The sequence below is a fragment of the Eschrichtius robustus genome, chromosome 7 (assembly GCF_028021215.1).
Source record: "Eschrichtius robustus isolate mEscRob2 chromosome 7, mEscRob2.pri, whole genome shotgun sequence".
Taxonomy (NCBI): domain Eukaryota; kingdom Metazoa; phylum Chordata; class Mammalia; order Artiodactyla; family Eschrichtiidae; genus Eschrichtius; species Eschrichtius robustus.
Genome location: NC_090830.1, coordinates 91,590,166 through 91,606,749, shown reverse-complemented (window position 1 = coordinate 91,606,749; position 16,584 = coordinate 91,590,166). Strand labels below are relative to the sequence as shown.

The following is a 16,584-nucleotide window of genomic DNA, read 5'->3' as shown; positions in this document are numbered from 1 at the left end:
TAGGCATACGTAGATTGGCACTGCTAACAGGAGAGATACAGTGGTATTACTGAGCGTTATCAAGTACACTTCCCACCCCCTTTTCCTACCTTCCAAGTTCAGGCTTCAAAATGAGTAAGGCACTTCTCTACCTAGGCCCCAAAGATCCTTCCCACAGTCACTGCCACTCCCAGAGGGCTTTCTGGCTCTGGCCCCTGGAAAATCCACCCTCTCCCAGAGCAGGAATCCCTGGGCTAAGAAGCTGCTGTATGGTACAGCTGCCACCCATCATGGGCTACTCCTTCCTCAGGTGTAGCTCAATTTCCTCCCTTTGTTCTGAACCCGTGTATGAACATTTCGTTTCTGCAAATGTTCCTAGCTAAATTCTCACCTGGCTCAAAATTCTCCTTACCTCTTTGATCTGAGGACAAATATTAAATGACTGGCTCACTAATGCAATCGAGGCATTGACGTAGGCCCACTATGCACACACACCCACCCCTGCTTGGGGGGTGGGGTGTGCGTGTGTGTGTGTGGGGGGGTGTGTGTGTGTGTGTAGAGCGAAGGGGGGAACAGAGATAAATAAGCCCTATTACGTGCTAACAGCCGTGCCGTTTGACCAAGAGAGGTCACTACGCCTACTGCGCGCGGCTACTGAAATGTGCAGTGCTCAAGCCAGCTCCCTTCCCCAAGCTCAATTTCTTTTTGGAGTTCATGGTTAATTGTAACCACTTACATTCGCACGGCACACTAGTATACGTACCTCTCTCTCTTTTTCTGGAAACATGTCTTTTAATTCTTATAACCGCCTTACTACAGAGGCATTTTTCACCACGAGTGAAGCGCTGGTCACAAGCCACAGGTCAGCAGCCTACGCCACTTTCGCACCCGGTTCACAGGTAGAAAGGCGGGGCTGCAGTCTTCGCTCAAACCACGTGGTCTCGCCCACAGTTCAAAATAAACTCTAGAGTCGGCGCATGCGCCTTAGGCCCCACACGCGCAAGCCCGTCAGGTCATTGTTGGGGGCGGCGCTTACGGCGGGCAGAAGACGCACGCGCCGCGGCCGGTCCCAGTCCCGGTTGCAAGGCTGTTGGTGAAGGCGTCTGCGTCTACGTTTCCGTACGGCTGGCCGCGCGGCCCTGGGGTGAGTGTTATGGCGGCTGGGTTGAACGTCGGGCGGGAGATGTCTGGGGCCCGCTCGGGCTGTCCAGGCGGCCGCGGCCCCGCCTGGACCCCTGGCAGCCGGGAACGAGCCCATCCGCGCGGGCGGCCGGGAGCCGGCCCTCGGGCCAGGCGCTAGCCTAACGCGCCAGCCCACCTGCGGCCGGAAGTGACGCTGCGGGGCGCTCACCTGGGGGGGCCGCGGGGTGTCCCAGCTTCTGGTTGCGCCGCGGGCAGGCGGGCCGTCATGTAAGCATCAACTTTTCGGCTTTGTGTTCGGCCCCCGCGCGCAGGGGCAGCCCGGCCCTGTTTGATCTCGATTAAAACACTGGAGTTGTTATTTGAAAGAGAGAATCGGGGTAAGTACAAGTCAGGCACTTTAGGCATTGATACAGTAAAAGTGGGAGTATGTGAAGGAGGATTGAGCAGTCCGCCTATAAGTTCCGTAACAGAAAGATTTCCCACGTAGCATCCATCTTCAGTGCTGTCTCCCTGTTCCAGGCTTCTGTCACTTGTCACCCGTACGTGTCTCAACATGTCCATGTTGCAGTGTTTCCTCCAATCCATTATCCGTACGGTAGTCCAACTGGTCTTTTACAGACATAAATTGGGTCATGCCATCGTCACCCTGTTTAAAACTCTTCGAAGTCACTCCATTACACTTGGAGAAAAATCCAAGTTCATGTTTCCTCAGGCCCTTTGTGTTTCCTCAGGGCCCTTGCCTGCCCCTTAGTCTTCACTTATGCCCATTCCCCTCCCCAGCTCTGCATGCATTCAACCAAACCTCCCAACCAGAATCCAGCTCATCCCACAGAAGCCCCAGTGCTTAAAGAAAGACAATGAAGATATTGTTTTCTCAGATGATTAAGCCTTGCAGAGTGTTAGAAGATGTTTTGTAGAATTTACACAATAAATGGAGTCATTATCAGCTCCTTTAACTCTGTTATTCATGTAAAATAAAATAAAGATTTCTCACAATGCTCCAGCCTTCTTCCATTTTTCCAACCGCACCAGCTCTTTCCAGCCTTGGGAATTACACATGCTGTTTCTTTGCAAAATGTTCACTTTTGGCCTGTTAACTCCTATTCATCCTTCAGATGCTGGTTCAAATATCACTTTATCAGAGAGACCTCCCTGACCTCACACCTACCTCTGCAATGTCAATTAGGCTCCTCTGTTGTTTTGTCATAAAGAATCCTGTACTTCTTACGGCAGTTACCACAGTTACATTTGTGTGTGTGTGTAATTTATGTATAAATACATACTTATACGTAAATATGTATATGTATATATAAAATTCTTAAAATGTGTGTCATCCGCAAGAGCCTCTAAGCTCTATGGGGACGGAAACTAGTTAACCTAGTACATTGCCTGGTGTAATTGACTTTCAATAAATTTTTTTTTTTAAATAAATATTAAAAAAATATATATTTATTTATTTGGCTGCGCCAGCACACGGGCTCTTAGTTGCGGCGTGCAGGATCTAGTTCCCTGACCAGGGCTCGAACCCCGGCCCGTTGCATTGGGAGCGTGGAGTCTTAACCACTGGACCACCAGGGAAGTCCCTCCATAAATATTTATTGAATGTCATATAATTTATTTCACTTTGGAAACTCTTTACCTTCTGAGGAGAGCTTCCTTGTTTTCATCTCTTATTCCCAGGAGACTTGCCCTTTGGTCCATTCTCCAAGTGGCTTCTTGACTGCCTCCTTATTTCTTTTTTCCCTTTTCCCTTTTCCCTTCCCTTCCCTTCCCTTTCTCCCTCCTTCCCTCCCTCTTCCAGTCCCTTCTGGCTTGTTTTTTTAAAAATCTACCCAGCTTGGACCCCAAGGTCAATTACTCAGCATCTTTACCCCATCCTCTGATTACTTTATTATTCCAGTGATCTCCCTGCCATGGCGTATCCTTAAGGGGATAAGGCCTCTGTTTCCTTCTCTACTCACTTCTTATCCCACTGCAGTCTGGCTTTGTCCCCTTTGCTCCACTAAGGTTTCTTTTACTAAGGTAACTAGTGACCTGCTTTCCAAATCCACTGGACCCTTTCTGGTTTCCTTTGGAACTTGACCTATTATCTTCCATTTTTAAGCATTCCTCCTTACTTTTTTTTTTTAAATTAATTAATTAATTTATTTTTGGCTGTGTTGGGTCTTCGTTTCTGTGCGAGGGCTTTCTCTAGTTGCGGCAAGCGGGGGCCACTCTTCATCGCGGTGCGCGGGCCTCTCACTATCGCGGCCTCTCTTGTTGTGGAGCACAGGCTCCAGACGCGCACGCTCAGTAGTTGTGGCTCACGGGCCTAGTTGCTCCGCGGCATGTGGGATCTTCCCAGACCAGGGCTTGAACCCGTGTCCGCTGCATTAGCAGGCAGATTCTCAACCACTGCGCCACCAGGGAAGCCCAGCCCTCTTACTCTTTTTCTGTTATTGGAAGTTTTCTCCAAACATTATTATTTTAAACTTTTCTTTGTATTACAGTGTTATTACTTAATATTTTGATGGATTTAATGTCTTTTTTTTAACCTGAAAAGGAAATCTTTGTATACATACAAATAAGAACAATGAAAACAGAATTGTTAAATTCCAGCTAGTATGAAGACTCTGAGCCAGAATCCTGCTCTCTCTGTTGAAAATGATAGAGTTCCAATCTTATCCTTTCTCCTGAAAATAATCAGAACGGCCCCAAATGGAGGAACTTTCTTACTCTGCTGTTCTCTTTTAACCTTTTCAATGTTAGCCTCTTCTTACCCTCTAAAAGGATCTTTGGTACCTGTCACAGCCTTGGAATCCCTGGGGCTGTTTACTCTGCCAGTGCATCCGCATCTTGTCCAGATTTTCTCTAGCGCCTAGATTTGCATTTCTGCCTGCGTGCCAGCTGGACACGTTACTGCCAGCTCTCCCTGCTTCCCATCTGCTGCTTTTCTGATTCATATTTTTGTGACTGAATTCACGAGTGACTCAGTTGTCCAGACCAGACTTGTTATTTTAGATTCCTCTCTGAACCTTACTTCCTTTCAGCGTGTATGAACACCTCCTGTATATCAGATCCTGGGTCACATGTTCAAATCTCAGTTTGTGTGTGTTTTTTGAACTCCAGACCCAGTGCACTGTCCTTTCCTCTGTGCCCACCTGGCCTCTTTTTTGTCTCAGAAAGAGAAAAACAGATATCATATATTAATGTGTATATGTGGAACCTAGAAAAATGGTACAGATGAACCGGTTTGCAGGGCAGAAATTAAGACACAGATGTAGAGAACAAATGTATGGACACCAAGGGGGGAAAATGGCGGGGGGTGGTGGTGGTGTGATGAATTGGGAGATTGGGATTGACATATATACACTAATATGTACAAAAGGGATAACTAATAAGAACCTGCTGTATAAAAAATAAATAATTCAAAAATTCAAAAAAAAAAAGAATTTACAGAAAAAAATCATATATGCCCTTGGTCACAGGGAAACAGAAGGAAAAAAGGGAAATAGATTCTGTATCTTTACTGTTAGAAAAATATCTCAGTGTATATTCCAAAGTGACTTGCTCCAAATACTGTAGGTAATGTTAATTTTGAAGACTACATTGATCAGAGATTTTCATTTGAATTAAAGAATTTATTGAGTTGCTAAGATAACTTTCAAAAATTAATTAATTATTTTTTTGGCTGCGTTGGGTCTTGTTGCGTGTGGGCTTTGTCTAGTTGCGGCGAGCGGGGGCTACTCTTCGTTGCGGTGCGCAGGTTTCTCATTGCTGTGGCTTCTCTTGTTGTGGAGCATGGGCTCTAGGCACGTGGGCTTCAGTAGTTGTGGCGTGCGGGCTCACTAGTTGTGGCTCGCCGGCTCTAGAGTGCAGGCTCAGTAGTTGTGGCGCGTGGGCTTAGTTGCTCCGCAGCATGTGGGATCTTCCCGGACCAGGGCTTGAACCCATGTCCCCAGCATTGGCAGGCGGATTCTTAACCACTGTCACCAGGGAAGTCCCCCACCTGGGCTCTTGCCTGTACCTCTTTTACAGACCTGCCCCTCTGTGTTGTTACTGGCATGCTTCTCCTCCAGTAGAGAGTGAGCTGCTCAGGGCAGGATGACACTTAAGTTCCTGGCATCTTTGTATCCTAGTGCTTGGCCACTGGGATCATATTATTTAATGAGGAATGAGGGGGGCTTGTTGGGGAATTTGTCGTCATTTCATAGAAATAAAGTTTCAGTGCTTAAAGAAACCTTAGTTTATTCACAGTTAAATAAAAAGAAAAGCTGTCACTTTTTTTTTAATGTATATAAAAGTATTTATTCGATGGAGTTATACAGGCAATATAGCGAACACATTTTCATTCAAGGAGTTCTTGATTTCTTGGAGTAAAATGTGAGAGTTCCCCTTTATTCCTACCTGTTCCTTCTGCTTCCCCCTCCCAACTGTCGCAGGTTTAGTTTGTATCTCCAGATCATTTTGAATGCATTCCATACACACAGATGTGGATACACGTTGTTTTCCAATATAAATGTCTTCATACGATGTGACTTTTTTCATCTTACTTGGCTTTTATATCACTACCATTGAAAATACTTAATGCCTTTTAAAAACTATTTAAAAACATGCTACAATAAATATCCTTATGTATATGTGAGTATTTCTCTGGAATAAGTGCCTAGTAATGTGAATTTTAAATCTTGATAGATATTGCTAAATTGCCTTCCAAAAGAATTTTACTAACTTATGTTCCCACCAGCATTATGTGAAAGTGGATTTTTCTTGCCTATCCTGGATTATCAGTCATCATGTTTTTGCCAGCCTGATGGTGAGAAATTATATCATGCATTGAAATTGAGTTATTTTTGAGAATATTTTAATTAATCTTCCTCAGATTCTGATTTGAGTGGTGCTATTTATTACCTCTTGTTCAGAGTTTCTGTTTTTTGGAGTTCAACCTAAAAGTTTTTAGTGTTAGATTTGTAGAGAATCTCTCTCAAGTCACTAAATCTATACTTTACAGTTGATCTTGCCACTACGACGTAGGTCACTTGTGCCATAATGCAGTGAAGAGGCTAACTTGGAAAGCAGCAGTGAAATGACTTCAGTTGATTTGGAGAAGACTCTGTGGGCATCATTCAGGATTCTGGTTGCCAGCTTTCTTAGCTGGCTACCCCAGTGTCGTTTGTTGGTGATACTGCATTTTTTCTGCTTTTTTTTTTTGGTTAATTTTTCTCAATTATCAGAACTCAAGAAGATCCATAGCTTGTGCCCTTTTAAGAAAAATACTTGGGAACTTAAATTTATGTATAATTGGAGGATTATTTCTTGATTTTTTTAGAAATTGGTCTGCTTTAATTGTAAGATATTTAAGAAACTATATAACTATCAATTCTATATAACTGAAGGGCTTACTGAAAAATTGTTTTCCTTTTAGATAGTCTGTAGAGGATGCCAAATGAGAGAATCCCCCACTCAAGTCAAACTCAGGAGCAAGACTGTTCACAGAGTCAGAATATCAGTGAGAGTGCAGAGGGGACAATCAAGCAGGAAAACGATGGCTACGTGGAGCTGGGGGAGAGCCTCCCCTCTTGTTTCCCTGCTAATGGACCCTCCACTTCCGCCAAGGGGTATCCCTCGGAACTTCCGAGGAGAGGGCCAGCCCTGCTGCACATCGACAGACATCAGATCCAGGCGGTGGAGCCCAGTGCACAGGCCCTGGAGCTGCAGGGTTTGGGTGTGGACGTCTATGACCAGGACGTGCTGGAGCAAGGGGTGCTTCAGCAGGTGGACAGCGCCATCCACGAGGCCAGCTGCGTGGCCCAGCTTGCCGACGTGGAGAAGGAGTATCGGTCAGTGCTGGACGACCTCACGTGAGTGGACCACCTTCTCTCTGATTATAGAGTTTGTATTTACATATGATGGAGAAATTCAGACAATAGCTGTGATAGTCCAGAAATTTAGGAGATTTATAGAACCTTTAATTGGAGGATGGGGTCAGTGAGGGTGGTCCTTGACCTTGTGTCTAAAACCCAGTCCTTTCGCTCAGAAGCGTTGTACACAGTAGTTAGGGGCTCAGTTCAGTTCACAGCAGATTGTTTACGCATGATGTCCTGGAGAGAAGCACTGTTCTCAGTGCCGCAGATTTTGCAAGCTTGTGCACAGAATGGTTCTCAGGAGAAGTGTTCCTAAAGTTCTGATATGTCCTACCCCAGATACAAGGAACATATCCGCCCCCCCCCCCCCCCCCCACCAAACCTGGAAATTTCTTTCCAGTTTCCTGTCCCTAAACTTAGGGCCAGTCTTTTGGTACCTTTTCAGATTTGCATTTCTAGAAACAGTGAGAACTCCCTGCTTCTCCTTTCTTCTGTTGTACTTTTGACTCTATAAAGAAAGGTGAAGTCCCATGGAGACTTCACTTGTGCTTTAGAGGAGAAACAGACCTGGGCCGTGTGAGCACAGCACACTGGTGGGGAAGGGGGTGCCCTGGACCTGGGTTGGAAGACGGGGCGGAGGATTGAGTTGAGCTCGCTCTCCGTTGCCAGTCTGCCCTCCCTTGGCCAGTGTTCTCCGCTGTGTCAGGGAAACAGGAAGGGGAAGGGGAGGACTGGGTGGCGGGATGGTGTGGTCTCAGGTGGGAGCGGCTGGGGGAGGGGGAGGGAGGCACGTAGAGCTTTTGGCTACGGGGGGGGCGGGGCGCTGTGGCACAAGCAGCTGTTGGCACTTAAAGGGCATGTTTTCTGCTAACAGTTTTCTGGTGTGTTCTTTGGGCCTCTTGAGCAGCAGGTATTCTCCAATAGTTGTAGTCTGACCTTCAGGTGTGAGGACCTCGATGCTATGTAATGAACACACGTTTTACATTTGACCTGGGAAATGTGTCCACTGCTTGCAGAGGTGACAGAGCAGGGTGCTGCAGAATCACCTAACACTAGAGGCCGCCTAACACTAGACAGATGGTGACACATACTGAGACTGCCAGTAACTTGCATTGATAACATCTTTTCTCCTGAAATCCACAAAGGGTACAAACAGCAAATTACACAAGTGTCAAGATTGAATTTGTGTTTTGAAATTGGGAGTTACAATTCTATGATGTCTGTTTTAGGAGGAATGTATTATAAATTGATTTTTTTTCTTTGCACTACAAAGTGTAAAACGACAGCAAGTAAGTCTTCTAGTCATGCAAAAGAAAAATATTGTCACAGTTGCCTGACCTATATAAGAAGATGTTTAAATATTTTTAGTACTTTTCCAAGCTTTGGGAGACTTCCATAATGGCCTTTAAACACCCATGTATGAGTTGTTGGTAATGGGGTAGGCTGTGCGTATGTGGGGCAGGGAGTATATGGGAAATCTTTACCTTCCTCTCAGTTTTGCCATGAACCTAAAACTGCTCTAAAAAATTAACTCTCAAAAAAAGTGTATGCATTTTTTCATATAAAGGGACTACTTATTGCCTATTGTTCTTGCACAGTCTCTTGAATAGAGTAGACCCTTAAAATGCTTGTAGAATGAATGAATCTGCTTGCAAATGGGAATGAACTGATTAAAATTGGCCAGATTAAAGAAAAACATGAGCAGTCTTCTTAGACTTCTGATAACCCTTCAAGTTCTATTAGTGGCCAAAAAGAATATGTATTCTGGTTTAGTTTCTTTTGTCTTTTAGTTAATAAGAAGTAAAAGGGACATGTTTTTAGCATTTCTCTCTTCATGTTATTCTATAAAAGATGTTACCAGAGTGGAAAATGGACATTTTATCTTCTTTTTCAGGTCATGTACGACATCCCTAAGGCAAATCAATAAAATTATTGAACAACTTAGCCCTCAAGCTGCCACCAACAAAGACATCAACAGGAAACTAGATTCTGTAAAACGACAGAAGTACAACAAGGTGACTCCAAATAACACACCAAGTCTTGCATTTTTGCAAAAGTCATTATTTAGGCTTATTTAATATTTAGGAAATAGCTATTCTGAAAAGTACTGGTAAGATGTGAAGCAAATTTATAACAGAAACTTTTGAGTTCCTTTTATACATTTAATTTTTTGGCTGTTTCCCTTTAACATCCTCTGCTTAAAGGGTGTTTCTAAAAATACACATATGTACGCATACATACGTAACTGAGAAAAAGTTCCTCTTGGCTTTGTGTGCCTCCTCACTCGGGTACTTTCATAGTCTCCCTGCGGCACCACTTTCTGTCCCCAGCTTAGGTTCTTGTTTGGCATGCTGGCCTCTCATGCAGTCTCCTTGTCTTCTTGTGTGGACTTGCTCTTTTTCCTGCTCAGCTCCTGCTTGCACTGATTGTCTGCAGACGTTTCCCGTCGACCCAGCCCTTGCCCCTCACACACTCGTGATCACTGTTCTGAGAGGCTGGCCTTTGGTGTTCAGTCATCACCCAGCCACACTGACCGGGTCTGCACTTAGGGTTGGAGGACTTAAGAGTAGGGAATGTCTGTTACTTATGACATTGTTTTTATGAGGTTTGAAACATTTTTTAGAATTTATGTACACTTCATGACAATATATTGCAGGAGGTAGAAGTGACTAGTTTTGATCACTTTATTGCTGCCATCCGAAGTGACTAGCAGATGGCCTTGTGCTTGCAGTTGATTCAGTGCACTGAGTAGAGTCCTTACAGCTCTTATTCAGGCTCTACTTGTGGGGTGTGGCTAACCTTGGTTCCTCCTTTTGCTCTCCACTCAGCGGTTCTTGATCTTCCCCACACTGTCTCTCTCACTTAACTCTACAGCAGCAGCCCCAAGGTCAGAGCTCACAGTGGCTTGAGGCACCCGGGGTCTCCCCAAAGCAGAGAGGAGACCGCCTGGCTTCTCGTGGAGCATGTGAATAGTGGGCTTCTGGTGGGCTGGGGTTTCGAAGAGCAGAGAGGACCAGTCTTAGGCCCCTTTAGGTACTGGTCTAACTTGGTTATACATTCCTATCTTTCTTTAGCAGCTTTTTGCTGTTTAGAGAGAGACTATTCAGAGAGAGAGGCTGTTTTGCATGAGAGTTTGCTGAGAGAAAAACGGTGAGATACAGTAAAAGGAATTACAAGTCATTACAACATGGTGTTTATAATCAGGATGTCCCCTTGCCCCACACTCATGTCTGGCGTTCAAGCATTCTTGACCTTGGGAAGAAGAACCACCTACCACAGGCCTAGTTAATTAGGGAGTCCCTAGGAATGGCCGCATATCCAAGCTCTGGTGATGTAGAGGGAGACAAGACAAAGAGGGGCCCGGGGAGGACAGAATAAAAGGGTATATCAAAATAGATTTTCCCTTTAAAATTTTGTGATTGGGTAGGATACTATAAAGGACAGTCATAAATATGGTAGATTATCAGAGGCGACTGACTTTTTCAACTGTTTGAACATTTGTGTTTGTTTCTTATCCCTACAGCCTATTGACCTCATAGCCCATTGGCTGCTAAGGTCAGAAACAGAGAAATTCAGTGATTTACCCAGTGTGTAATGGGGAAACCATGTAGAGCAGTTCCACCTCCCAAGTCAGTGGAGAGTCAGTGCACGTGAACTTAGCTGCTCAGGCAAGTAGAGAGCTGTGCCACCCAGTCAGGAGGGTGGGTGGGGTCAGGGATGCTGCCCGACGGACATGCTTTGAGGGCTCCTTCCTGCTAGAAAAGTGGCAGTTACTCAAGTAAGGTTTCCTGTAGTAATAGTAATATGTGATAGTTCTGTTTTATTTTTATTTTGCTCTTGATTAAAGTTTTTAAAATTTTGTAATGCTGTCTTCTGTATTTAACATTTAATCACTTCATTGCTGTTTTTTGTATTCAATATCTACCAATTAAGGAACAACAGCTGAAGAAGATCACAGCAAAACAAAGACGTCTCCAGGCTATCCTTGGGGGAGCAGAGGTGAAAGTTGAACTAGATCATGCCAGTCTGGAGGAGGAGGATGCAGGTGAGGATACTGGGGACAGTGTCTCTGTTCTCGGATTGATGCCTGATGCCTCTCGTCAGTGGAGGGTGTCTCTTCAGTTCTGGCCTGGGTGTTGGGAAAAATACATTTGTTTACTTAGTGACAAAAGAGATACAGGAAAATTTTATTCTCCACACCTGTAGAAACAAATCTATTTTAAGTCTTATGGGGTTTCAGAGAAAGAAAGTAAATTTTTAACTCAGTCTAATGGAGGCTCCTGGTGCGCATTTAGTATTACGTCTAATAAATTAGAAATCTTAACATGCTTGTATAATTGATTTCATAGACACCTAACATCTTGATTGAATTACGTTTTGTTGACCACGCATCATCCATCAACATTCATAGAATTGCTTTTAAATATCTTTTGGGGACATATTTGGCAGGCTTTCCAAGCATCAATTCTGTTGTTCAAGAAAGGGCATCTTAATTCAGGTTATTTAATCCATGGCCATGATTTTGTTTGTATCACTGACCTGGATGGGCATCTTTTGGAAAACGTTTCGGGAAGATGCATAAGCTCTGAAACGAAATATCTTTGTAGTCAGTGTGTGTGCATGTGTGTTTAGAAATTGTTGGTAGCTGTTCAGTTATTTACTAGTTGAAATATAGATTTAAACCCTTCAGGCAAATACTTTCTACTAATTCCAGAAGTCTATTCAGTAAAACAAGAGAATTGTGAGAATTAATTGAGGCGTTGGAAAAAAATAAATATTAGATGTGCTATTAACGTCTTGCAGAATCCATTGGGCCTATGAGGAGTGCTTTCTGCTGCGGAAATGCCATATTTCTCATTGGTAAAAAAAACTATTGTCCTGGTCTGGCTGACTAAAACTTGCTGCTGTCTTTTGCTACCTATTATTTGGTTGGTAAAACTTGGCCCAGGATTAATTGTTACTTCCCCCATCCAAAAACTCCACTTGGCCTGTCTGTAGCAGCTGATACTTCCCTGCCTTCCAGGATCCATGTCTCTCTTCTGGTTTTCCTTTTAGCCTTCTGACCATTTCTGTTTAGTTTTTTTTGACCAGCTTTTCTAGGCTTATCTTAAATGTTGATTATTCTCAGAATTTCTTGCTGAGCCCTCTTCTTTGTCTTTTTTATAAATTTATTTATTTATTTATTTATTTTTGGCTGCGTCGAGTCTTTGTTGTGGTACGTGGGCTTCTCATTGTGGTGGCTTCTCTTGTTGCGGAGCACGGGCTCTAGGGCGCGCGGGCTTCAGTAGTTGTGGAGCACGGGCTTAATTGCTCTGCAGCATGTGGGATCTTCGTGGACCAGGGATTGAACCCGTGTCCCTTGCATTGGCAGGCAGATTCTTAACCACTGCGCCACCAGGGAAGCCCTGAGCCACCGCCTTCTCATACTACCTCTCCCCAAATAATCTCATCCATTCCCTATGGCTTTTGTGGCCACCTAGGTTCTAGTATCTTATAAATCTGTAGACCTATGGCCTCGCCCTTTTTCTGAACTCCTGGTTCCTATTATCCCTCTCCAGTGGGGCTCCAGCTAACACTTCAGACTCCTGGTCTCTCTTATAACCCTTCCTCCTCCATCCCTTCTGGGATACCTTCCTTCTCCCTGGTGCTCTATGCCCTGTTTGGTGGGGCAGGAGAACAGAGCGTCTAGGCTTTGTATACCCCAGCTCTGTATTGCCCAGGTATAGACCTTGGCTACACTCTTTAACCTTTCCAAGTCTGCTTTGAGATGGGCATAAGCATAGTAGACCTTCATTTCTTTGCTCACATGCTTCCCTGAGGTTTCCTTTCCCCTAGTCTCCACATAGTGATCAGTTTCCTAATTGTTGTGAGGATTATCTGATTAAAGAATCCTTTCCTGGAATTAGGTGGGATAAACTTTGCAACAGTTGGCTTTGCTCTTCTGATCTGGGATGAGATGAGGTGCTTGCTATCACCTTTCCTGTTCAGCATTGTACTGGATAGTGTAGTAATGTAAGAAGAGAAATAAAACCATCATTATTTACAGCATATGTGATTGGTCATATCAAAAATCCGGAAGAATCAATGGGCAGTCTATTGGAATTACTATGTGAATTTAGCAGTGTGATTGGATACAAGGTCAATATATAAAAACCAGTCATATTTCTATATACGAGCAAAAGCAAAAAATAAAATTTAATAAAGATGGCAATTATGATCAAAATCAAATACCTGGAAATAACTCTTAGTAAAAAAGGTAGTTTTCTTCAGTGCTCTCTACGTTAAAAACTACAAAATGTCATTGAAAAATTAAAGAAGGCAAATAAATGGGGAGATACACCATGATCATAGATTGGAAGATACAGTATTGTAATGATGTCAGTTCTATCCACTTACAGTTTCAGTGTAACCCCGATATAAATTTCAGGGAGTTTTTTGAGGGAGAGGGTGTAGAGTAGGAAGAGTAGGCTGAGGGTGGGTGGCACTAACAAACTGATTCTAAAATTTATATAAACTCGCATTGGGTCAAGAATGGCCAAGGCAATCTTGAAGAAGAACAAAATATCCAGACCTATTACTAATCTTTAGTAATTAAGACACTGTAGTGGCATAAGGATAGACAAATACACCAATGGGACAGAGTAGAGGGTCCAGCAAACAGACCCACCCATATGTGGTTACTTGATTTATGACAGATGTGGCAGTACAGTGCTGTGGAGAAGAATCGTCTTTTCACTAAGTGTGCTGGGTTAATCCACATGAAGATAAAGTGAATATTGGCCCATTATACAGTGTACAAAAATAAATTCCAAATGGATTGTAGATTTCAATGTTAAGGATAAAACAAAGCTTTTAGAATATAGCATAGGAAAACATTTTCATGATCTTGGGGCAAAGATTTAACAAGGCACAAAAATGCTCACTGTAAAGGAAAAGATTTGATAAATGAACTATGTTACAACTAAGGTCTTATGTTCGCTGAAAGATAGCATTTAAGAGAGTGAAAAGGCAAGCTGCGGAATGGGAAAAGATGTTTGCAATATCTGTATCAGTCCAGGGACTTGAGTCCAGAACGTATGAAGAACTCCTAGAAATCTTTTTTTTTTTTTTTCTTTTAAAGACAGACCACATATGAGAAAAATAGGCAAAACATTTGAACATTTTCTTCACAATAGGCTACCCAAAAGATCAATAGATCTTACGTAAAGATTCCCTAGTTCACTAGTCACTAGGGAAATACAAATTACAGCCACAAAGTGGTACTACTACATGCCTACCAGCATAGCTAAAGTGGAATGGCAAGAATGTGGACCAGTTGAAACTCTCAAACACTGTTGGTGGAACTTAAAATTGATAGGACCACTTTGGAAATCTGTTTGGTGGTGCCTGCTAAAGCTTAATATACCCAAAGAATTATATACATACATTACCAAAGAATGTGTACTGGAATACCCATAGCAACATTATTCCTAGTAGCCCAAACCTGGAAACTACCCAAACGTCCAGTAACACTAGAATGGAAAAATTGTAGTAGAGTTATATAATAGAATACTAACAGCAATGAGAATCAACAGACTGCAATTATATTCAGTAGTAAGTGTGACTCACACAAGCATAATGTTGAACAAAAGAAACCAGATACAAGTACAGACATTCCCATTTCCATTAAGTTGAAAGCCAGGTACAACTTGTCTACAGTGTTAATAGGTCAGTCAGTATCTTGTGGGGTAGAAGCTGGGAGGCACCGTGAAGGGCATATCTGGGGGTCCTAGTAATTTATGCTTCCTGATCTGGATGCTGGTGTTATGGGTTTGTTTTTTTTTTCTGAAAATTCACTGAGCTGTACACTTAGGATTTGTGCACTTTCTGATGTATGTTTTTCTTCAGTGCACATTTAATGAAAAACTGCACTGTGCTATTATGGCCTATAAGAAATACAGATTTTAGAATATGGATTCCTTCCTATTAAGCCTTTGCTTCTTTTGGTATTTTGGCTATGGGTAAAGTAATTTTGCTAGAGATTAATTTCAACTAATGAAAGAAGGATGATTTCTGGGTGGCTTTCTATTATTACGGCATAACTTCCAACTTTAGTTCATCCCTTCAGTCAGTTAACTTCACACATCTAACAGTGCTGTTTAGTGGACCTTTTTGCAGTAGTGGAAATGCTGTCTGTGTTGTCCATTATGGTAGCCTTTAGCCACATGTGGCTACTGAGTGCTTGAAATGTGGCCAGTACCACTGAGAGAATGAATTTTCAATGTAAATTTAAGTAGCCATATGGTGACTCTCCTATTGGGCAGTGCGGAGGCAGCATTTATGTTTTACCTATTTAGGTACATGCTGATTCTTTAGATGTCTATTTTCAGTTCTGCTGTCTCTTGTATTTAAGTCCATCTGAATGCTGGTATTAGCAGTGACGTGGAAACTTGGGAGATTGCTTCCTCAAGGGCAGTTGATAAGGAAACATGGTAAAATTTCTCCCTCTGTATGTTACATACGACTGGGTCTGTCTTTGGATGCACAGAAAGTATATTGATAATGCAGTGTTTTGGGAAAAGTTATTGAGAAGTTACCTTTTTGAACAGGAGTATACTAAATACGTCATGAATGCTATAGGAAATTTCACTCTGTTCTTCATACACACTGTACGTTAGTACGTCATCTACTTTAGTACGTCAGTGATTTTTTTTTTTTTTTAAATTTATGTATTGAGTAGTGCACATATCCACTGTTCTCCTGGAAAGTTTTGTGCTAGTGCCCAACGTGTTGTCATCCCTCTTTCAGAAGCAGGGCCGTCCTGCCTCGGCAGCATGCTCATGCCTGCTCAGGAGACTGCTTGGGAAGAGCTCGTCCGCACTGGTCAGATGACACCTTTTGGTACCCAGATCCCTCAGAAGCAGGAGAAAAAGCCCAGAAAACTAATGCTCAACGAAACATCAGATTTTGAAAAGTATTTGGCAGATCAAGCAAAACTGTCCTTGGAAAGAAAGAAGCAAGCTTGTAATAAAAGAGCAACTAAAAAAGCCCCAGCCTCGGTCACTTCTGAGCTGAGCTCAACACTCAATGAAAACAAACCAGACAAGAGAGGCAAAGTTCTCTCGAAAACAGATAAGCGCTTGAAAAAACACATCAAGAAACTCCAGAAGAGGGCTCTTCAGTTCCAGGGGCAGGTGGGATTGCTAAAGGGAAAGAACCCCTTGGAGTGTGATATGAGGCCAAAGGCAGAGGGAGACTCTGAGGGTGAAGAGTCCGAGTACCTGCCCACGGAGGAGGAGCTGGAGGAGGCGGCAGGGGCTGACCTGTCCGGGGAAGGCACCGACTGTGATCGGAGACTGGTGCTCCGTCGCCAGAAACGGCAGAAGAAAGTCACAGTGCAGGAGACTGATGATGACTTTTTTCCAAGTTCTGGGGAAGAAGCTGAAGCCGCAGGAGGAGGAGGAGGAGGTCGGAAAGTAGTGAGATGCCAAGATGATGGAGATGAAGATTATTATAAGCAGCGGTTAAGGTCAGTCTCCAGGGATTGTACTGCTTGCTTTATCGTAGGTGCTAGGTTTATTAATGAGTTCTAGTCTAGCGTAATATATTAGACCTCCATTCATCCAAAGGTTGGACTTCC

At 43.3% G+C, this 16,584-nt stretch overlaps 1 protein-coding gene across 4 annotated transcripts in view; it reads left to right on the top strand.

The window, feature by feature from the left end:
- Positions 1-1,021: 1,021 nt before the first annotated feature.
- ERCC6 (ERCC excision repair 6, chromatin remodeling factor) overlaps positions 1,022-16,584 on the top strand; it is a 72,883-nt gene continuing 57,320 nt past the window's right edge. For 3 of the 4 annotated variants that reach the window (XM_068548045.1, XM_068548043.1, XM_068548046.1), the window contains exons 1-5: positions 1,022-1,123; positions 6,527-6,962; positions 8,860-8,980; positions 10,899-11,010; positions 15,753-16,473. In XM_068548045.1, the coding sequence (XP_068404146.1) occupies positions 6,541-6,962; positions 8,860-8,980; positions 10,899-11,010; positions 15,753-16,473 (1,376 nt within the window). In that variant the 5' untranslated portion in view covers positions 1,022-1,123; positions 6,527-6,540. The remainder of the gene's footprint in view (positions 1,124-6,526; positions 6,963-8,859; positions 8,981-10,898; positions 11,011-15,752; positions 16,474-16,584) is intronic. The other variant, XM_068548044.1, reaches the window with a different exon arrangement.